This window comes from Micromys minutus (assembly GCF_963924665.1).
Source record: "Micromys minutus genome assembly, chromosome: 17".
In the NCBI taxonomy this organism is placed as follows: Eukaryota; Metazoa; Chordata; class Mammalia; order Rodentia; family Muridae; genus Micromys; species Micromys minutus.
In genome coordinates this window covers 40,748,422-40,771,573 of record NC_137952.1, presented here as the reverse complement: position 1 = coordinate 40,771,573, position 23,152 = coordinate 40,748,422, and the positions used below count along the sequence as shown (strand labels likewise).

The following is a 23,152-nucleotide window of genomic DNA, read 5'->3' as shown; positions in this document are numbered from 1 at the left end:
TTCAATTTTCATAACATTTGTGATAGATGCGTGGCATTCCTTGGGACTATATGTATCTAAATAGACACAAGACCTTTGAATCAGTGGATGATATTTGATGTTGGATGATGTGGATGCCTTCCAGGGCATTTAGGTTCATTCCACAGGGGCCACTGTTCACTCTTGACATTTTTGTCTGTGTCTGGAACAAGTAGGTCTTTAAAGACAGAAGAAATATAAAAGAATAAAAACAAAGAAGTCATGTGTAAGCATCCTCTCTTTGCCTTCTGAAAGAATTTGAAATGAACAGAAGCAAAGTTCAGGTAAAGTTTCCCCATAGGACTAAACTGCCATGCAAAGAGCACACATCGACAACATGGACCGATGACTCCAGCCACATGTGTAGCAGAGGATGGCCTTGTTGGGCATCAATGGGATGAGAAGCGTTTGGTCCTGCCGAGGCTTGATCCCTCAGTGTAGGGGAATGTCAGGGCAGGGAGGGTGAAGGGGATGGATGGGTGGATGAGCACTCTCATGGAAACAGGGGAAAGGGGAATGGGATGGGGGTTTCTGGAGGGGAAAGTGGGAAAGGGGATAACATTTGAAATGTAAATTTTAAAAATCCAATTAAAAATGTAAAAAAAAAAAAAAAAAAAAAAACGAAAAGAAGAAGAAGGGGAAGACAGATCACTGGAAATGTGACATGATATAGCCCAGTCTTGTGTACAGACCACAAAACTGTCATTTCCTATCGCCACCAACATACCTAAGAGACTTTAATGTACTACCCATAAGATTTGTCAACTGGAGATATAATTAGTGGGAATGCTTGTCACTCCCAGACAGGTTTTGAGGACAGGATTTCTGTATGTGGTACCTCAAGTAAGCTAATGAAAGACTTGGTAGTAAAGCTAGGCCATGGGTCTGATGAACAGGCTACCTGGATATGAGGTAGGGAGCAAAGAACTTCCAACTTCTCTGCGATGCAATCTCAACTCACTTTATGTTGACGGCCTACTTTTTATAGACTTTTTAAACTAATTGGCTTCCCACTGCTGCAGTTTCCTCCAGGAAACACTCGTATTTCCCTTTGGCCTTTTGTGAAGGAACGGCCTGTTTCCTCTTTTCCTAATGACATCATTCTTAACAACAGCGCTGGGGCTAGAACTATGGTGGAGTTGGCCTTGTGCTTCCTGATCTTGCTAGTAAACACATAAGTATCTAGTCTTGTGGGCAGGAGAATATTGTTGTATATCCTGGCTGGGACCCCTTGCTTCTCAACGCAGGGTGACTGCATGATGAGCCACAGGCCCTCCCCCCCCACCCCCTTTTCCTTTGCCCTTGGACTTCTGCCCAGATGATGTGGAGAGCCATGAAACAAAGACCCCTTTCATCTGTTAGTGTTCACAGGAGCGGCCCAGCTTGTCACAGCTCTGTTCTGAAGATGATCAAATCACGGGCAACACATCCAGGTTATGAGGAACATGTAAAAAAAAAAAAAAAACTCCTGAAGCTGGGCACACCCCATCTGAGCCTCATACTGGCAGGGCTTGTCCCTAAGGCATCAAGACAGCCAGTAGCTCCTGTTCAGCAGCCCCTCAGTGATCCACACTCTGTTAGAAGACAGAACACACAAACTGGAGGTCAAGCCTTCCGCTTGAGGCTTCATTCACTCCCGCCCCCCCCCCACCCCCAGTTCATCTGTGACCAGCCCGATATGAAATCAGCTTCTTTTTGCACTGACCTGACTCATAGAAAGAAGGTGAAGCCTGCTTTTCAGAAGTGAGGTTTGGCAAGGGAGGGAGACAGGAAATCCAGGGGAGAATGAGTCTCTAAGCCTGGCTCCTTCCAACCCTTGCTACTTCCTCTGGGGGGGGGGGGCGGGCTGACTCTTGGCACCGGGGAGCAGAGAGAGTTCAGAGGGTTGGTAATGGCTACTTGGTCTATATGCAAAACATATGCATGCGTGTGCTCTTTACAAAGCAGCCCGCAAGTGAGAAACAAAAGGAAAATCGTCCTCTCTGGAAGAAGCAAAAATAAAGCCAGTTTACCGGTGGATTTCAGAGCCTGTAAGGCAGATGCCTTTTGCCTTGCCCGTGCTCCACAGACAGGATTCATTACTTAGGTTAAGATGAGTCTCTTCCCCTCCCTCCATGGTACCAGACAGTTTCAGGAAACGTGACAAGAGCAAATCTGTTAGGAATATACACCAAGGCAAAAGGTGTCCATCCACACCTGACCCCCCAGAACCTAATCCCTTCCAGAAAAGTGAGGTTAGCCGAAGGAATTGAGTTAAGGATTTTGAACTGGGAGATAATCCTGTTTCATCACATTAGACGTTATACTCAACGAAGAGTTTGCTAGGCAGAGCCATTCTTGTTGGACAGAGGACGAGTAGAGATGCTAAAGCAGAGTTTGGAACGACGTGTCCCAGGGAAGCCTTTGGGTGAGAACGAATTAGGTAATCTATTCTTGTCTAGGCAGACAAAGGGACTGGACACCCCTACACACCTCAAGTGAGCTCGTGGAAAGCCATTTTGGTTGTTCTAACCCTTGCAAATATAATACATTTGTAACATTCCAGTTTGTTTTTATGTGTATGAGTGTTTTTCTTGCATGTGTATCTGTGTAGGGTGGTACCCTACTGAGGTCAGAAGCAGGCATTGGGTCCCTTGGGACTAGTGTTATAGATGGTTGAGAGCAGACATGTACGGATATGCTGGGAATGGAACATGGGTCTTGGAAAAGCAGCCAGTGTTCTTCACAGCTAAACCATATGGCCAGCCCTCAAATTGGTGACATTGTAAATCTCGACATCTGTACTCATTTCTTACAGCAGGAAGGACAAAATAAATGTAACCTTACTGAATTCATTTTCACAGTGGCTTTACAGTGAGAGCTGCCCTTTTGCCACACTTCACCTGGGTTTCTGAGCCTTTATTTCCTACTGTACTTAACACTCCAACTAGTGGGACAATTTGCATGTTGATTGTTTCTGTGAGGTATGGAGATCTTTTGTTCCTATACTCACCAGTATTTACAAAGTCTCTCCAACAGCCACAGATAATAGTGGGTGCCTGTTATGTTAATTGTTTAATCAGCATATGAAATTTATTGATAAGACAACTAGGAAAAAGTTGAACAGTACTGGAACTCCAATGTTATGGCTCTGGTCTGTCTTTAGACCCCTTGGTCACACTAAAGAGGAAGTGACCAGGATATGCTCTGAACATTGTGCTTTCCTAGGCACAGAAGAAAGGCTGACTGCCTGTCCTCATCTCCTGGGAACTGTGAGCTGCTCTTGCTCTCTGTACTCTGATGAAATTGTGAACTTAGCTGATTTTTATTTTATCTTACTTTATTTTTGAGAGTTTTCAGTATAGAGATTTGGCTTTATCCTTAGTATTATATTATCAATATTTATAAATCATATGTCACTATCAAGGTTTATTCTTACTAGCTAGGCAATTAGTTTCTTTAAACATAATTAACTTTAGTAATTATTACTGTTGTTTGATACTGACTTACTAAAATCCAAGCCAATTTCTAGGTTAGATTAAAACCTATATCAAGAACCACTCCAAGCATAACAATTCCTTTACAAGAAAGAAAAATTGATCTCTTTGCAGTATTTACCAGCTCAGGATTCTGAAAATTAAGTTCTATATAGTTATGTTAAGATTCTGGTGTTGTGTTTTTCATTCCTTACAAAATAAATACCAGAAGGCACTTTAACGTTTAAGGATTATATATACATATAATATGTAATATATACACATATACCCACATATACACACATATATACATACTAAATTGTATACGAATATACGCACACATATATGTCACAATCTGGATAAAAATAGCACTCATGGCAGTTTCTTTCAGAGCCATCAGTAAAACACTCCATCGTGGTTCACTGTCAAGATATCTGAAAACGTTTTCTTGGCTTCTGGCTTTGAACAAAGTTTAGAGTAACAACAAGGCTTCATTGTGCCCTGAGATTTCTGTAAGGCAACATTCATTCAAGTGTTGATCTGCATTGCACGGTCCAAGAACAACAACAGTTATTTATATAATTTTACCCATGTTTCTGTTTTTTCCCATCCGTCTCACCCTTTCACCCGCCCCTGCCGAAGCACTGCCTCCTGTTTGGAGTGGGGGCAGGGACACTTGCAGATGGTTTTCTTTTTTTCCCCTTCTTGTCTGATGATGGGATAGATTGTGCTCTTTTCTTTTAACAATATTATTTATGTTTTGAGTTTTGTAACTTTGACATAATGGGGTAAGTTTCTCTCCCAAGGATACACTTATTGAAAAGAAAGCTTAATTCAGTTCACACCAAGGAGATCAGGGAAGACCTAGGACTGTGACACATTGTATAACCCTAAGTGCTTTGACAAATGGATAAGCTGGGGCACTTCATCAAAAGCCAATCATTAGATGGGCATCAAGTATTTGGCTGAGCTTTATGTCTTTATATCCATGAATCTACAGGACTATGTTCAGCCCTACCAAGAAAAATACCATGATACGATGGCTTCGTTAAGGTTGTTGGGAACCAAAAGTTAATGTTCATGGGATGGTCTGTGTTCCCTAACCAATCCACGGATCATTTTAGCTGAAATGCCCCAAAGTGTAAACTAAGTATCAACCAGTTTTGTAGGAAAAGGTCTACAACAGGTTGGAAAAGAGAATTCCTAGATACTTCCCGTCCGGAGATATGCAGTTGTAGTCATGACTCTAGGCTCTTTCCTACATCCAGTGGCAGAGGTGGTGGAGGGGAAAATGAGCTGGGATGGATCCAACAGCTGCGTTGTCACACAACTGGCTAAGAGCTCAGTTAAAGTGTGTTGGATGGAGAGCAAGTTGAGTTACAGCAATTCAAGAGAAGTCTTTCATGTGATTAGTTTGCAAGTAAACTTGTGGATCTCAGACTGCCAAGCCACGTGGATGGGGCCATTTGCATGTCCATATTGCCAATCAGAGCTACAAGTAGAGTGAACTTTGTCTTTAGCTTGGGACAGTGTCCAAATATATCGAAGAAGGACATGCTAGAGCAAGGAAAGGATTTCAAGCATAGGGGATCCAGTAGTAGAGTCTTGGTCATGAGTTAGAGAATCACTTGGTCAACTAGATCGACAAGTTAGACTAGGAGAAGTTGCCAGCTCAGCCGTAGCATGTCTAGACTGTGGCTTCCTAGGAACAAAACAGCCACTGGCCCAGGGTATTTCAGAAGGTCAAGACTGTTAGCATGTAGGAAAGTATGAGCAGGAGAAGAAGGTAACCAAAAGGTAGAATTTTGTGAAGACTGATAAAACTATGGGCAACTGAAGCACCTAATCCAGTGACAACATTCTGGATTCATATTCGTACTAGATCTCAGAATGAGTGTCCCTAGAGGTGGAGGAGATGACACTTCCAGTTTGTTTAGTGGCAATGGAAATCTGGCACTAAGAAACACGAAGGCATGCATATACCCACGCATGCACAAAAGAAAGAATGATGGTTGGTAATCACTTGAAAACCAGGCTCTTGTCAAGGTTCTCCGGATGATCAAAGTTTAAGACAACAACTAGGCAACCAGAGAGTACAGGAAGGCATTGTGAGATACTTCCTGATTCCCGTCAAAGCCTACAGCCCAACACAGCTAAGCCAAGAATATATAGTTAGCAGTCTAATGACCCAGGCCAGATCCGCAATAATGTCCTGAGCTAGTTTTATTCTTTCTTGGTCACCTCGTTCTCCACATGAGCTACTATTTTTTTTATATATAAAATATGAATTGTAGTGATTCAATTTTGTTACCTTCTAAGAGATTTTCAAAAAGGAGAAATGTGTAGATGTAAGTATATAAAAGGCCTTTGTAAACCATAAAGCAAGTGGTTTCTATTATGCTGAATTTGCATGGCTGGCTGAAATTACATCTAGTCTATTGTCTGTAGTTGTAAATGGGCTGAAATAGGAAACATTTGAACATGGTCACATATTCATAATCAAAACTGATTTGTCTGAATAAAACATACTTATGTAAAGTAAACTTTAGGTGGCTAGTTGAAATGAAGGGATGGTCACAGTTAGAACATATTTCTACATTAAACTAGAAAACACACAGACAACCAACCCATAAGCGACTGAGTATATTTCAGAAAGGGAGACTTGTTTCCCCCACCCCTTATTTTTACCAAGTCAGATGTAAGCTGTCTCTAATTCCTGTTCTATGTATCTATTCTAGGATGAAGAACTTTGACACCAATGATTTGGCATTCTCTCCTAAGGGGAATTTTGGAGACAACAGTGGGCTTGCTGAATATGTGGCACAAGCCATAGACCCGTCTCTCAGCTGGGATGATATTAAGTGGCTCAGACGATTGACGTCACTGCCTATTGTTGTAAAGGGGATTTTGAGAGGTTTGTCATTTCTCTTTGCTGCACACAAATTTTACAATCATTTATAGATAAAGTCATGGCAGATGTCCTATCTCTTGATAGAACAAATGATACTGTAAATGGAAAGAGGTACAAGCTCCCACTTCTCTCTCAAAACATTTGTGTATGTCCACATGCCTATATGTGCACTACATGTACATAGAGTCTTCAGAGGTCAGAAAAGGGCATCGGATCTTATGGAACTGGGTTATAGGCACTTGTGAGCCACTGTAGGTGCTGGGAACCAAACCCAAGTCTTCTTCAAGAGCAGTCAGTGTTCCCTATTCAAGTCAAGGGTCCCTAGTCTAAAGCTTTTCTCTCCTTTGAGCACTGTCATAATAGAATTACCGTGGATTCCACAGTTCAGTGTGCCTCCTGCATCTCACACCACTTTAACACCACTTACCCGATTAGTCATGACCATTACTACTAGTTTTTAGAGTTATAATCAACAATGGGTACCAATGAAATTCAGCCTGGAAGTTCTGCACTATTCCTTCAGCCAAGCCATTATGCATTTATTATGCTGGCTCTGTGCTAACTTTTGAAATGTAACAACTTGGTGACAGACATATGGACAAGCACTTTGGAGTATAATAAAATAGAGAAGATGCTGATGGCGAGATAGTAGACTGTAGTAGATATTAAGTGATATCAAGCAATTTTAAAGCGAGGCTAAATAATCCCATTTCCCAGTGAAAGTTGATGGATATATTTTGCAATCTTATCGTATCACCAGACTATTCCAGACTGAAATACTAGTAGAATAAAGCCACATGTACTCAAACTAAAGAATGTGGACTTAAGGAAGAATTAGCATTTTAATTCATTCTGGTCTTGTGCAATGGTCCTAACGCCATGTACAGTCACCACCATGAAGTCAGGGAGCACAGCTACTGTGTGGGCAGATTGTGTGTAAACTCAGACTACTGCTAACGAGACATGGACATATGCAAGTGGTTAGAAGATGAACACAATTCGAGAGGACCTGGTTTGAATACACAAGGAGGAATGAAATTTTACTTTAGCTCCCAGGTTGACTCAATTAAACAGGGGACAGATGAGGTAACAAGGTCATTTTCGAAGTCTTTCCTCTCAACTTCCATCACAGTTTTGGATTTTCAAGTTGTTTCATGCAACTTTATCCTGTGACGTAATCGTGCAAATCTACTAAATTAGGGTGATAACAAGTGGTCCATTGAAAACCACCTCCACATCTAGATCTGTAGCCTGCAATCACTGTACCTAGGACAGTCTCCCCTCCATCCCCTAGAATCACCATCGACCTCTCTTCTTATCCAAATGGACCATCTGACTCATTTCTTCAGGCTTTCACAGTATTTAGCATGTAATAGATAGATATGTTTACTAGGTAAAAATGCTCAGTAAAAACAATGAGCCTGTCTAATTAGAAAAAGCTCAAAAGGCAGGATGAAGAGAGTGGGGTTGGAAAGGAAGTTATTCATACATGTAAAGTTTATACTGTCTTGTTGGTCTGGAACTGTTTATTTCACTTATTTATTAAACAATCATTATCTCCGTGACAACAACCCTATCCAGTAACACATATTCTCAGCCTGAACTACAGGAAAAGCAAAGGCAGTTCTGAGAAGCCCAGTTCTCCTCAATTCACACGTTTTCACCTAGAAGTCACGTGGGTGGGTGGACTGAGATCATTTCCTTCCCTCCCCTCCTCTCCCCTGCCCTCCCCTCCCTGTCTCTTCCTTTCCTTTTTAGCATAAGTGCAAAGATTATGGTTTTGGAATGTGAAACCATGGGTAGCTAGGAAGTTCGAGAAGCATTCACCCTTACTACCTCCTTGGGAATTGCATTTTAATAAATGCAAATTGGAATGAGAGATGTAATCTGTTGCTGTGGTTAAACACTGCCTTGGGAGAACATTCAAAAGTTCTAACTATGTGCTTCAGACAGGATTTTGTCTTCACCAGGACAAACAGAATCTATGAGCAAATTCACAATGCTTCTTAGAATTTCTTTTCGTTTTAAAATACTGGCTCTTTTTCACGTTCATTATGATATTTTGCTTTGAAGAAACATTTCTCTAATTAGATCTTTTCACATATACTTAGAAAATATTTAACAAACACTACTTCATTATCCCTGGATTATTTTCAAAAGTGTTGACACATGTCCAAAATATTTTAGCTTTTAAACTTATACAAGTTGCTGAATCTCCAGTGCTTGTGGTTAGCTCTATGGTATTTAAACTTGTCTTTGGTGGTTTAAATGTATTAAGTAATGTATGATATAACAGCATGCAGTGTATTACCCTCTGATTATTGTCTTTCTTAAACACTCGACTTACTTAAGAACGATCACAAAAAAATAAATAAATAAAAAATAAAAACAAAACAAAAAAAAAAAAAAAAAAAAAAAAAAACAAAACGGATGTTCCCTGAGGATTAGTGAAAATGTCAATGATTTGTAAATATTTTGCCAAGCTAGAACATTGTGACCCTTTAAGTAGCTTTTTGGTCTGAGCTATAAAATAAATAATTAAATTAAAAATTAAAACACAAACTCATGGGCAGATTTCATAATCAGTTAACAAATAAGAAACCCTTTTATTTACCTGTCTTCCTTCCTGTCTCACACACTCATAATTCCGTCATAGCAAAACATTCTGTCATTTGCCCAACAGCCCTGCAATGCTCAGAGAACGTGGAGAATGACTCTCCATGATCTGGATGACATCATTCTTTAAAGTGTCATTTCTTCAAATGGAAGCGGCTGTCTACTCTTATCCTGACTAGAGTATGCCTTCCTTGTTTCAAAACATTCAATAAACTAGTCTTGTCCAACTTTCTCTACCTGCTCAATGGAGTAGCACCTACTCCTTTTAATCCTAAGAAAATAACAATAGCAATTCCTTTATTTCTAAGTATTCAACATGTGTTGGGCACTTTCTCAACATACAACTTCTTCACTCCACAAACCCATAGAATGTGGATGACTGTCTTCACTGGGTGGTTTAAGACATTGGCACAGAAAAGGTAAGTGGCTCTGCTCACATAGCAGGTTAGCTACTTGAAGGCAAATGGAAGACTGTCCACATGCTCAGCTCTGGACTTAAAACACCCTTAGTTACATTTTTCATACATATGGTTTGATATCTAGACAACCAGAGGCAGCTACAGCACGTCAGACAGTATTTTTGGCTATATCTATATTTTTAGCATCATAGCATACCATATCTTCTTATAGCTGAAATGACAAAGTATGGTGGAATCTGCCAGTCACAGATGGTTATATAAGTTAATAACGATTAAAGTAAAACTTCAGTTACTGAGTCAGGAGGCTATATTTCTTTTCTATTTTAATTTTTGTTAGCATGCAAGGCATTGAGTTCTATTATGGGATTTTAGAACTTCGTTTGTACCTGTTTGGTTAGGCTTCTATTCTCATTTTCTCCCCATTTCTACCCTTCTACACCTACTACCCTCCTTTTTGTTTACTCAGTATATGTCCTCTTTTTCCTCTTCTCACCCTCACTTTTCCTTTTTATGGTCTCATGCTCTTTTTCTACTTTTGGGGCCTAAATCCACATGGATTGACACACACACACACACACACACACACACACACACACACACACACGAACACTGAAGCCAGCATCTGTATTTACGAGACAACCCATGTCTGCCTTTGTGAGTCTACACTGCTTTCCTTAGTTAGTAATCACTTTAGGACCCACCCATATTCATAAAAACTACATTATTCTCTGCAGTTGAATAAAATCCCATTGTGTTTATGTACCACGTTTTCATTATCCATTCCCGAGTTGATGAACAGGTAGGTTCATCCCATTGCTACCCTGTGAATAGGGTAGCAATGAACATGGCCGTGTGAGTATCTGTGTGAGTATGTAGAGCCCTTTGGGGATGGGCTCTGGTGGTCCAACAGGGTCATCTGGTGGTTCCATTTGTCCCTTCTTAGTTTTTCAGGAAGTCACACTTACCCTCCATGTGTTCCTTTTTACCCCATCCCTACCCCAGCAGTGGATAAGTGTTTCTGATCCCTCACATCCTCCTCAGCATTAGCTGTCCTTTGTTTCCTAGATGATAGTTTGATTGACTGGAATGAGATAACACACAGTTTAGTCTGAATGTCTAAAAATATTTATTGATCATTTGTGTTCTTTTGAGAAAGGTGTCTTCCTTTTATTAGCCTATTCTGACTGTTAGTTTTGTTTGTGAGGAACTTTAAAAATAAAATTATTTATTTATAGTTAAAGTTGTATTTTATGTGTATGGGTGTTTAACTGTATGAATGCTCATGAATATACACATAGAGTATCTCATGCTAAGGCAAGAAGAGGGGTCAGATCTCATGGAACTGAAGTCATAAGCAATTGTCAGTAGGCACTGGGAGTCCAACCTAGGTCTTCTGGAAGAGCAGCCAATACACTCAACTATTGGGGTTATCTTTCAAGCTCATGGTACTTAAAATATTCAGTTAAAAACTACATATTGCAGATATTGACATGCTGGTGAAGGATAGCTGACAAATACTTTCTCCCATTCCTTCCTTGGTTGGTAGTTTACTGTGTTATATAGAACCTTGATAATTTTCATGTACTACCATTTGTTAATCCCTGGGCTTTTTCCTGTACAACTGAAGTCTCTTGTTCACCAAATCTTTATCTGTTCCTATATTTTGCAATAGTTTTTTTAAAATTTTTTCTTTCAGCTTAGTGTTTCTGGTTTTAACTTATTCTTTTATTATCTTTGAATTATTTTCTGCATGCAGGGTAGAATATATCGATCTAATTTTTCTACAGTGGATAACCAGTGTCACCAGTACCATTTGCTGGATAGGCTGTCATTTCTCTAGAGAAAAAGGGCTCTGTCTGTGTGAACATTTTTTGCCCTACAGGAAGTTATACTGAACTAGAAACACACACACACACACACACACACACACACACACACACACACACACACACACACACACACACTTAGATACAGCTAGTCTACATAGCTTACTGGAAAGGCCTTGTGTCCATCTCCTTCCTGGGATTAAGGGTGGGCCACCATACCCATCTGGCATTTACATGGGTCCTGGGAACTTGAACTCTGGTTCTTGGTTTTGTATGGCAAATGCTTTATATGTTGAGCTATTTGCTCAGCCTGGCTTCTTAGTTGCTTAAGAGAAAAAGGAGAGCATAAAAAAAGAGGTATAAAGCACTAAAACTGAAACAAAAAATGAAATTGTTGAGTAGTTGAACAAAATCGGTGACATTTCCTAAAATAAACAAAATAACAATGAAAACAAGACCAGTAGAACGATATAGCTAAGTAGATGATAGATACACAGGCTTAAAATGTCAGATATCTAACTGACATACTTTTTAGACAAAAGACACAAAGAAAGGACAGGAAGACATTGTTAAAGATAGACAAGTCTGAATTTTGATGATGTAAGTCATTAGACTAAGAAAAAGATTACACATTATCATAGATGATATGGCAGAAAAATAAAATGAATATAAAGTGAGGCAAATCAAGAAAGGAGTTTATTATGAAGGACTACAGGCAAAAATGTCATTGATCTTCTGGCCAATGATGGCTTTTATCAAACAAAGGGAGAAGTTTGTAAGGTTTTGTGGGACAACAATTGCCCAACCTTGAGTGTGTTAGAGCTCATCTAGGGAAGCAAACAAAGGGACCAGTCAGGGGCTGCCAGTTTGTTTCTCACGGAACTGTTTTGGGCAGCTATTCATGAGCACATGACAGACAAAACCATAAACCAAACGAGAGCTTACATCCTTCTGTTTATGAGAGATTTAGGGCAGAGGAAACAGGAGAATGAAGGTAGGCAGTAAGGCCAGAGAGAAACAACTACAAAACAAACAGTAACAACAGCAACACAACAAATAAATAAAAACAAAAACCAATAAAACAAAACAATAACAACAAAAAAGCAAAGTGGAAATGGATGGTGTTGTAAGATATCTTGAAATCTTCTTTCCTCCACATATTTAACAAACTTCTTTGTAAAAAATAAAAACAATGTGGCTAAAGAAATTAAATTATGAACAGACGAAGTTTTTTCCTTTTTCTATCCAAAAGATTGATAGTTTTCATCAGTGCCAATAATCTGCCATAGTAAATAATACACCAGTTATGTTGAGAGGATTAATCCAGCAATGTCAAATGGTTAGAACTCTTAAGTTCATCAAAGGAATAAGTCTAACCAGTCACTCATATGAAAAGAAAACAGACCATTTTTCTTTATAAAATGTCTTTGGGGCTGTCAATCAGCACTTTTACTTGCTAATTTTATTTTATTCTTTTAGAAGCCACAGGATAGAAAATTAATTCTTTTTTTATTTTACACACACACACACACACACACACACACACACACACACACACACACGCGCGCGCACACACACCATATTTGCGTATTTTTTCCTTATTTTGATCTCTTCAAATATCCTGTGATAATTTTTTTCAAACTCATAGTTTCTTCGGAATGGCACAATGTTGATGACCCACAAAAGGACTGGGACCTCCCATATCATTCATCAATCAGGAAGATTCCTTAGAGGCTTGGCTACATGCCTGTTTGGTGTAGGTGATTTTTTAAATTGAGGTTCTTTATTTTTGAACAAAGCTAGCTTTTTCACGGTGACAGAAAACTAGCCAACACACAGATATCACACACACACACACACACACACACACACACACACACACACACAGACAGACAGATGCACTTTATAAATATGATTTGCTGGATCAATTTAATGTTCCTCACATACACGTTCTTTTAGGGTTGACTCCTTGTTACTGTTACATGGCTTGTTTTGTTTTGTTTTTTTTTTTTTTTTTTTTTTTTTTTTCTTAATTTTGACTTTGGGAAGGATGATTCTCTTGGTTGTAGCCATTCTTAAGTTGGAGTTTCAGATAGCCACTAGTAATAATATTAATCACAGTGATAATAGTCTTGGGCTCAACAAAATACTATATAATAGGACATTTTCTTATGGTTCCAATGCTCAGCATAGATGGTTTCTAGTGAAAGCTTACTTCATCCCTTTCTTCAAAGAGATAAGAAGGCAGAGTCTTTTTTCTTATAAGGGAAAACACTCTCTGTCTCTCTGTATCTGTCTCTGTCTCTCTCTCTTTCCTTTTAGCTGATTTTTTGGGAATTTCACATTATGCACCACAATCTTACTCATATCCCCATCCCTTTCTCTGTGCCCTCTCCTTGAAACCTCCCTCAAGAAGATGAAGTAAGAGAAACTAATCTTGTTACTGTGTTTCACTTTCATGAATATGTCCGATCCTAATTACCTATCAGAGATTCCATCTGGAAATACTACCATACCAGACACTACAAGTCTTAGTTTCCATTGCTGTGTGGAAACACCATAACTAAGGTAACTCTTATAAAGGACAACATTTAATTGGGGCTGGATTACAGGTTCAGAGGTTCAGTCCATCATCATCCAGGTGGGAGCATGGCAGCATCCAGGCAGAGGATGTGGAACTGGAGGAGCTGAGAGTTCTACATCTTGATCCAAAGGCAGACAGGAGAAGACTGGCTCCCACGCTGTTGGGGGAGAATCCTTAAGGCACCCCTAGAGTGACAAACTTTCTTCAACAAAGCTACACCTAATCCAATAAGGCTACATACCCTAATAGTGCCACTTCCTGGGCCAACTGTACTCAAAGCACCACACTAAGGTTTCAAAAGAATTTGGGGAGGACAGAGGTACTCAGACTATAACATGTTGGTGAAACATCAATATATACCCATAATTTAAAAAGAATACTAGTACTATCATTTTTAAAAGAGTTCAATTTTAATATTCCATGACATATACTAAAAAGTGGTATAGCACAAAAAATTAAAACAGTCAGAATTACAAATTGTTGTGCATCTTTTGTAATTGTTCTTAATTAAATGTTCCTTTGATTTCCATTACTAGATTGATAGATTGGTGCATTTTCTGTATCTACCTGCTGAGCTCTTCAAAGTCTGATTTTCAAGACAACATCAAACTGGTTTTATCTAATATTATATTTAAGAGCTAACAAAATAGGAGCATCCTAAAAGTAGTAGTTTAAGGAAAATTTAACAATCATCTTAAAAGTCTAAAATTTTAACCTATTTAAAAACTATATCTTAAGAAATAAATATACTTGAATCATAACTTATAAATTATCTTATAATTTTAATACCATTTATAGTATATTTCACTGAGCAAAATATCTATCTAATAAACATACTAAAATAGTTACTAAAATTAAAACATCAGTGTATGAAATACTGTTTGAAGTAGATTTTTTCACTGCTGGCTTTTTCTATACTGCTCATCACATACTATTTTATTTTCCTTATTGTAGTGTAATAGTTCTGCTCAATGAAAAACTGATAAGATTTTATTAATTAAAATAGCACTATGGGATGGAGAGATGGCTCAGTGCTTACTGTTCTTAGAGTGGACTTGAGTACAAGCCTAGTAACTCTACTTCCAGGGGAGTCAACAGCACTCTCTTCTGACTTCATTGGGCTACCTTATTGATGTGGTACAAGTGCACACACACACACACACACACATACACACATGCACACACGCACGCACACAAAAACAAACAAGTAATCTTAAAATATATCACTAACAGGTAAGGTAAGTTTTATTTAATGATGTGATACTTGATATATTGACTATACCCCAGAGCAGGGCTCATGCCCAGAATTTCGTCCGCCAATACAAATGACCTGATATATAGAGAGGGTGGGGAGGGAAACAGAAGTGAAGATGTTGGCAGGCAAGGAGGTGAGGAAGGATTTGGGAGTAGTTAGAGGAAGGAGATGAATAAGGAGACCAAAACACATTGTGCGGCAGCCTCAAAGAACTAATAGAACATTGTATAATAAATAAATTTAGCAGGAATATGTCTTTCCAAAGACAAATTCTTTATTAATGATAATTTGCTATCTACTCACAAATTTTATCATATAATTAAATTGCTCTAATTCTTAATTTTGTATGAAGAAGCCTTTACTAGGATTCTCCATGTAATCATTGGGTGTGTTCTAATGCTGAACGTACTGAGCAGAGCAGGTGGGAGTGAGATCCTCCTCTCTTCATCGAAATGCTGGAGATTCAAAGTCCAAGCCTTTTGTCCAGTGGCTGTGTCCATGGGATGGTGTTTTGTTCTTTTCAGGTGATGATGCCAGGGAAGCCGTTAAACATGGTGTGGATGGGATCTTGGTGTCGAATCATGGGGCGCGACAACTGGACGGGGTGCCAGCTACTGTGAGTTTCCACTGGGATTTACCCACATGTCTCTTTTTCAAATCAGGGCTCTATGCATATTTACTGTGTGTGTGTGTGTGTGTGTGTGTGTGTGTGTGTGTGTATGTGTGGTCATTTATGATAACATTTGTGATGCTATGAGAGATCTCAGATTTTCAGTGGTACAGAATTACCTAAATTAGCAAATACATGTATTTTTAACTAGCCAAATGTCTATCTATAAACTTACGAATGAAGGCCTTGTTAATTGTTAAGCAAGGAACTATTCTTTCGAGCACAGGTACCTTTAGGTGGTATATGAGCTGAAGAAGGAGAGAGAAGATTCAGACATGAATCTAGAGAAAACAAAGTGTCGAAGTCTGCAGACCACTTGGGTTAGAGCAGAAGCCAACAGGAAAGACTGGTACGCATAGGGTACTCACACAGTATTGCCAAAGCACTGAAGAGTTCGGTAATCCATGTCTGTACACAATGGGATTAGCTGCCCAAGACTTAAGATCATAAAGCTGGAGGTTGTGAGCCCCTTGGTCCCACAGATATAGTGTTTTTGGGGATGGTAGATGTTGCCCATAGGTGAAAGTGACATCCCCCCCACCTTAAAGCAGAGTGCAGAAGCTGGTCACAGCTCCAAGTGTTTGCCCAGGTTTATGCCTCACTAGTATAAAGACATAGACTTAGTGTGCGGGCCAAATTAGGTTTGTTCTCTAAAAGTAAACTGTAAATCTTCTGAAATAAAACCTAACTTGATTTTAAGGGGAAAATATCTAAATGGTATGCTTTCTTTCCTTCTGGATTAGGACATATGGAAACTTATCTAAAAGGGCTTTTTGAGTTGTGGTCTCAGAGACTGTTTAGGAAACAATAACCAGACCTTTTGCTGGCTGTGTGCATGGGAGGATATACTTGACTATGTTTTGCCTCATACTTTCACCCCTGATGATGAAGGAAATGTATGAAAACACTCTGTCTATGGCAAATGGTGTTTTCACCCTTTGGTGGGTGTATGGGTTTTGAGGTGAGCAGTCAAAGGCTTAAAACGAGGCTATGGTATAAACCTCTACATTAGCTGCATAGAAGGTCTTACTGTGCCGGAGACTTGGTTACATCATAAGCCAGGGCACAGGCACAGTATGCTATCACAGAAGGACTTTTGAAATAGGCAGCTTGGGTTTGAGTTGTTTTCTTGTCTCCATCATATACGAGAGACAGAGCAGCAAGTCATTCAGACTCTCACGCCTGAACTTCTCCTGGTATTGCGCTGGTTCTATAAAGAATGTGTCTGGACCATACAGCTCTGTATTTCTCTACTCCATAGCATCCCCTCATATGGAGAAAGACTTGTTGTTTGAATTTATGGATTAGGAATTTAACTTCTGGCCATCTTGGCACATTGTTCTCTGGCTTGTTTGAGTCCTTAGAACATTTTCTTTGTAAAATTTTGTTTTCAGATTTGCATTTCATTTTGATGCCAGTGAGACCCAAAGTACTTGAGACTTAGATATAATGTTCTTTTCCACTGTAAATCTCTCATCTGCCAAACACTTGCACTGAATAAGTGTTTGTGCTGTTAGATTTCTAACTCTCAAATTGGGTCCTTAGGCATGTTCTGTACCACACAAGAGGTGTTTTTTTTTTTTTTTTCTTTTAAAAGGGGGTCCCTTGGGCTAGGCATGGTGCTCAATGCTAAAATGCTTGCTTAGCCTAAAGGAGCCCCTCAGTTGAATCAGTAGCATGGAGTGTCACAAAAATTCAAAATAAAATATAAAAGCTTGCTTCTTATGTGCCGTTCTTGAGAGGCACCTGATATATTAATTGGCTTTTGCGGTATATAAATAAATCTGAACTTACTGGCTAAAATAACTCCCATTTGTTTATGTACCCGTTTTAAAAGTTTGCTTTTGGGCCTGAGAATTGTGAGGTTCTGGGTTCTGGTCTTGGCTAAGTCCTTGGTGCACAGTCGGTTGATGGTACAGTAAATCATCTGGGGTAGGATAATCCCACTGTCTTATATTTGTTTCGTGAAGGGGCAGGGTTCCTAAAGTGTCATCCAGTTCTTGCGGTCTATATACGGAAGTAACACATTGTTAAAAATCTCTCTTGTTCCATTGGGGACCGCTAAGCCTAATTCTGAACCCCACCATGCTTCTCCTAAGGATGCTTCAGGTGCATAGCATTGCTATGAATTAGGGAGGGGCAGAACTCATCAGAGCCATTTTGGGGCTTTCGGAAGTGGTGATTCTCTGACTGTGGTGGGTGGAACCCCTGGTGAGGTGTGGAGTGTGGTCCCAGAAAGAGTCTGAGGGTTTACCACAGCAGCTGGGAACCCTGGTCACCTCTGCTCTAACTGATCCATTAGCTTCTTTGGTTGGGTCATTTATGTGCCCATCTTCAAGAGAGTAACAATGGATGCTGAGAGGATGTTAAAGGAAAGGCACAAAGGACGCGTAAACAGGGCCGTACTTTGAGGGCTTGTCTGCTCAGTTTATTTATTCAGTCTGCCAGGATCACTTGACTTTATGTAGTAGGTGCCCAGCGAAAGCGCCACTCTGGAAAGAGAGCGAAGTTAGAATCGCTCAGTGTTGGATGAGGCATAGCTGTCCATAGTCACAGAGACACAAATGCAGGCTCTGTTTTATATCCCAGGATTCGTACCTTAAGTATCCTTATTAGTGTTCTTTTAGGCCAGGTTAGGCACTGGAAATAACCTAAACAGACTTGATTTGTGTAACTTTGAAAATGTGTATTGAACCCAAGCTAGCTAATATTTTTCTTTGGTTCTGGTTTCAAATGGGGAAATATGCTTAATTACGGCTTGCATCATGGCTTGGAAATTGTAGCATTTATATGTTGATGTAACTCGCCCGAATGTAAAAGGGAGGACTATGTATAGGTAAGGGGATGTATGTAAATGGATCCGAAGCATGTTTGGCAAGGCATGGAAGCCAAAAGGGAAAGGGGAAAATTACACTACCTGCCAAACTTTTAGGGGCCACTTGCCAAGGGTTGCCTCCACTTCCTCCAAATTGTAGCTGTGTTTAGTTTTCAGCCTTTTACATAAAACTCTATTTAAGTTGAGCCACTAAACTTCTAGGAGAGAAGGAGGAAAGCCTTTGAGTGATTTCAGCACAATTATTTCTGGAAAAAGTGCAGTTTAAGAGTGTGGTGGCTTTCATAGCATAGGTAAATGGAGTCCGAACTTCATTTTGGACCTAAATGTTTTTTGGGACAAATGTGGATAATTTCTACAAATTTTCACCTACATCAAATGAGCTGGTTGTATCACCTACTACTATGGCTGTAGGGAAAAAATAATTCCAGTGATTTAATCTGACAATTGTTCCCTTGAATCATTCTGCTACTTGGGTCTTCTGATTCAGGCTTGGGACTAGGCTGCTGGCTGGGATGTAAGTCAGCTGAATGAGGCTTATACAGCTTTGCCTCCAGAGTACCTTCCCTGGGGCCCAAGCTTTATGGAAACCAGTCCTCGGGGACTACTATCTCCTGACAAATGGCAGAAACCTAAGCAGAAATACCAGCATAGCTTAGGGTCTGTGCCCAGAAATGGCCTCCTCTACCTTCTCTGCACACATGTGATTGGCCAAAGTGGGTCATATAGCCAACCAGTGTCAAGGAGTGAGTAAGTACACTATTTTCAAGGCAGAAAACTATATTGATTTCTAGAAAGGCAACGCATTTAGAGAAGTCTGGGGGTATTAGGACAATATAGCAACTGCCACAGCCTTGTGAGGTTCTTATATTTTTCTATGATAATCTAAGCCCATTGCCAAGTGATAACTAAGACAGGGATCTTCAGGGCTCACACAGTCATATTCCTATAAGAGGGACTAACGTGCTTTCACAGTTACCTAATACTTATCTGGATGGAAAGCGTGTTAGGAGAGAAAATCAGAGATGAGCTATGCTTTCAGGCTTTATATAGCATTGCATACAATATCTAATATGCATTTTAAATCATTGTTTTCTAGGCGATAACATTCAGAATAATATATTCCAGTAAGACACTTCATTTACTTTTATAAGAAGGAAGTATGTAAGGGCTTTAGAATTACGTTTATCATTTTTAGACACAATATTTGCATTTAAATTTCAGAAACAGAAAAATTCACTCTGAACATTGAAAACATAGAAGCTAGTCGATTCCAAATTCATGCGAGTTTGTAGTTCCTAGCATTTGTATGTGTTCTTCCTGGAGAAATGAGTCCACCACCAACTTTAAACATACCTCTTTTAAACCTCTCTCTTTTTTGTCCTCCAAGCTTTCACTGGGCGGGTTTGAAGTCATTAGAAGTGAGAATGTGCAGTTTTTCCGCAGTAACATTGTCCTTCTCCTCCCCCTAGATTGATGCCCTGCCAGAGATTGTTGAGGCCGTGGGAGGGCAGGTAGAAGTCTTCCTGGATGGAGGAGTAAGGAGAGGCACCGATGTTCTGAAAGCTCTGGCCCTGGGAGCCAAAGCTGTTTTTGTGGGGAGACCTATCATCTGGGGCTTGGCTTTCCAGGTAATTGGACAGGAAAAGAAATAAATAAAATAAAGCTGTTTAATGGTGAAATAAATACACAGAACCCAACTAACTTACTCAATACTTTAATACCTTTTACTTGTTTAGGGGGAGAGAGGAGTTCAAGATGTCCTCGAGATACTGAAGGAAGAATTCCGGCTGGCCATGGCTCTGAGTGGTAAGGGTTGGCACTCCTTACATTTGTGTCTCAGTAACAATAACTGATGGACAAAATTTACCAGAAGAAGCAATTATCTGAGCTCATAGTTTCAGGCCATCACCACAGTGAAGGCTTTGTGAAGCTCATGGTAGAAACTGAATTAGGGGCTAAGTTATACCCTTGGAAAGCCTGGCTTTAGTGCCGGCTTCCACTGACTAGTTTCCTCCTTCAAAAGATTCCAGAGACTCCAACATGGCACCAGCACTGAACAACAGGCATTGAGCATACGAACCTGTGCCGAACACTCCAGACTCAAACCATGGCAGATTGTGACTTTTATTTACCAATTTCTTGTTTTCTGGGAGCTTTAAGCCAGGTTCCCTAGAGCAGAGATTTGAGGGAGAAGAAAACAGAATTGTTTGGGACACTGAATCTGAAGGTGGTTTTATACTTATGGCTTGGAGGCACAGAACTCAGACTGGGGATGTTACAGTGTGCACAGGTTTATGGTAGTTACTTAGCCTTCAACTTCAGCCATCTCACCAGGGATGCCTTGGTGAGGAGCACTTTAGAGGTAAGTATATCACCATTCTTTTACTCACTTCTTAACATGTGAGTAGGAAGAGCCAACTAGCCAGTCAGTTCTGCCATATAACTAAGTGTGAAGTCAGACTCAGCCCTTTTAAGACCAAGTCTCCAATTTTCTTATTACACGTCTTCTACCTGTAGCCTTTCATTCCCAGTTCACTCATGCCAAAAGTTTGATTGACTTGTCTTGTCTTTCACATCTTACCATCCAGAGGGGTTGCTCATTACAACGCAATTGAGTGTGACCCCCTTCGCCATCCTCCACCACCACTTGGCTGTACCATCAGTCTATTCCTTTTGCAGTGGGCATTGGAGGTCTGCCTCTCTAACTCGGTCAACTTGCCCTCCCTCAGTCTCCTTTGATCACAGAAGGCGGGTGACTATTTAAAACATCAGTTCAGCTCATGTTATTCATGTGATCAGTACCCACCAGTGACTCTTGGTTTTCTTAGCATAGATGCTAAAGTCCTGAGAGTAGTTCACAAGATTTCTTATCACCCTTCCGGTCAAGGCTGTTATTGTTGCCTTCCCTGCTGCAGCACTGAGGCTTCCTTTGCATCTTTAAAGTTCCTTGACTATCAGACAAGCTCCTGCATCATAGCCTGTGTACTGACTGGGCCTTCCCTCATCCCTGATGCTCCCCAGATGTCTGCCTAAAGAGGTTCCTCCACCCCTCCAACCTTTCATGTAAATTTTGCATTCACAAAAGGACCATCGTGGTTGCTCATCCTTCCCCATAGTCCAGCTTTCTGTCCGCGTTCTTGGAGTCCTTTCCTTTAGAATCCATCACTTTTCATAAGTTATCTGTTACTTAAGTTATTTTTAAGACAACACACATTATGTATTTTGTGTTTTCTCTCTAAATATAAAATGCATGGGCAGGGATCTCTCTGTCTTTTATCTCACTGTAGGGCTTGCGGTGTTTAAATGGTGCCTGGCACACAAACTGTAAATGTTTGTTAAAAGAATTAGTAAGTGCTCTGTTTACTGAGGATTTCTTAGAGTTTGACTCAAAAATGGACCTTATGCTGGGGGGAGGGGAATCTCTGAGCGAATCACTGGCTTCCCCAATTGAAGGCAAATTGAGATTCGTTTTCTATGATCCACAAAGTCCAAATCACCCTGATAGCTACAACTCCCTAGATGGATTGTCTCCCTGCTACTGTGGAGCCCCAGCCTGTCAGAACTTTCAGGAGAAGAATGCTATTCTGTGAATCCTCACTACACATTTTAATTTGCTGCAGACATCTCCTAAACGAGAGCTTTCAGCCTCTGGCTGTCTATTAAATGTGGCAGAAAGAATACACTCTTTGTGTTAATAAAAATATGTGCCAGTCATTTTGTATTAAGGACTGTTTAGGTAATAAAAATGGTCTCATGCCACATAAGATTTGGCAAGCCTACCTTGAATCATAAACCTTACATTTGTCAAGTTTTACATTCCTTGGGAAAACGATTACCTGCCTGATTATTATTGCATTCATCTCATATTAAATGTACGCATTATTTTTTTCAGGGTGCCAGAATGTGAAAGTCATTGACAAGACATTGGTGAGGAAAAATCCTTTGGCTGTTTCCAAGATCTGACAGTGCACAATATTTTCCCATCTGTATTATTTTTTTCCAACATGGATTACTTGACAAAGAGACACTGTGCAGAGGGTGACCACAGACTGTAACTGCCCACTTCAATACAAAGGGTGTCGTTCTTTTCCAAGAAAATAGCCACCCCTTCTCCTTCATTGCTTTTGACTTTTCAATGGGTGTCCTAGGAACCTTCTAGAAAGAAATGGACTCGCATCCTGGAAATATATTAACTGTTAAAAAGAAAACATTGAAAATGTGTTTGGGCAACGTCATTCCCTGGCAGGCTAAAGTGCTGGCGAACAAAAGATATCCTCTGGTGAGATTGGAAGTAGCATGCTGAAGTGAAAGATACTGACCTCACTGTTTATTAACCTGTCTTCTGTTTATATTTCCTTAAGACAGTGGCTCTTACAGCATGTGCTGGGCTTTGAAATGCTGGAAATGCCCAGAGAAACAGGAGGTTGGGGTTTGCCGTGTTGAGAAAATAGCACCCGGTAGAATGAAAATGGGTGGTGGTAATTTGTGATTTTCCTAGAGACTTTCCATTTTTTAACACCCGATTTCTTTGAAGGTAGATTTCTAGCTATATATCACATGCC

The 23,152-nt window shown here is 40.0% G+C and overlaps 1 protein-coding gene across 1 annotated transcript in view; it reads left to right on the top strand.

The window, feature by feature from the left end:
* Window positions 1–22,553, top strand: part of HAO1 (hydroxyacid oxidase 1) — a gene marked incomplete at both ends in the record, with an annotated part of 47,373 nt that extends 24,820 nt beyond the window's left edge. The window contains 5 exons of the mRNA XM_080931323.1: window positions 6,212–6,387; window positions 15,609–15,700; window positions 20,060–20,218; window positions 20,327–20,396; window positions 22,483–22,553. Of these exons, the coding sequence (XP_080787449.1) occupies window positions 6,212–6,387; window positions 15,609–15,700; window positions 20,060–20,218; window positions 20,327–20,396; window positions 22,483–22,553 (568 nt within the window). The remainder of the gene's footprint in view (window positions 1–6,211; window positions 6,388–15,608; window positions 15,701–20,059; window positions 20,219–20,326; window positions 20,397–22,482) is intronic.
* Between the last annotated feature and the right edge of the window lie 599 nt (window positions 22,554–23,152).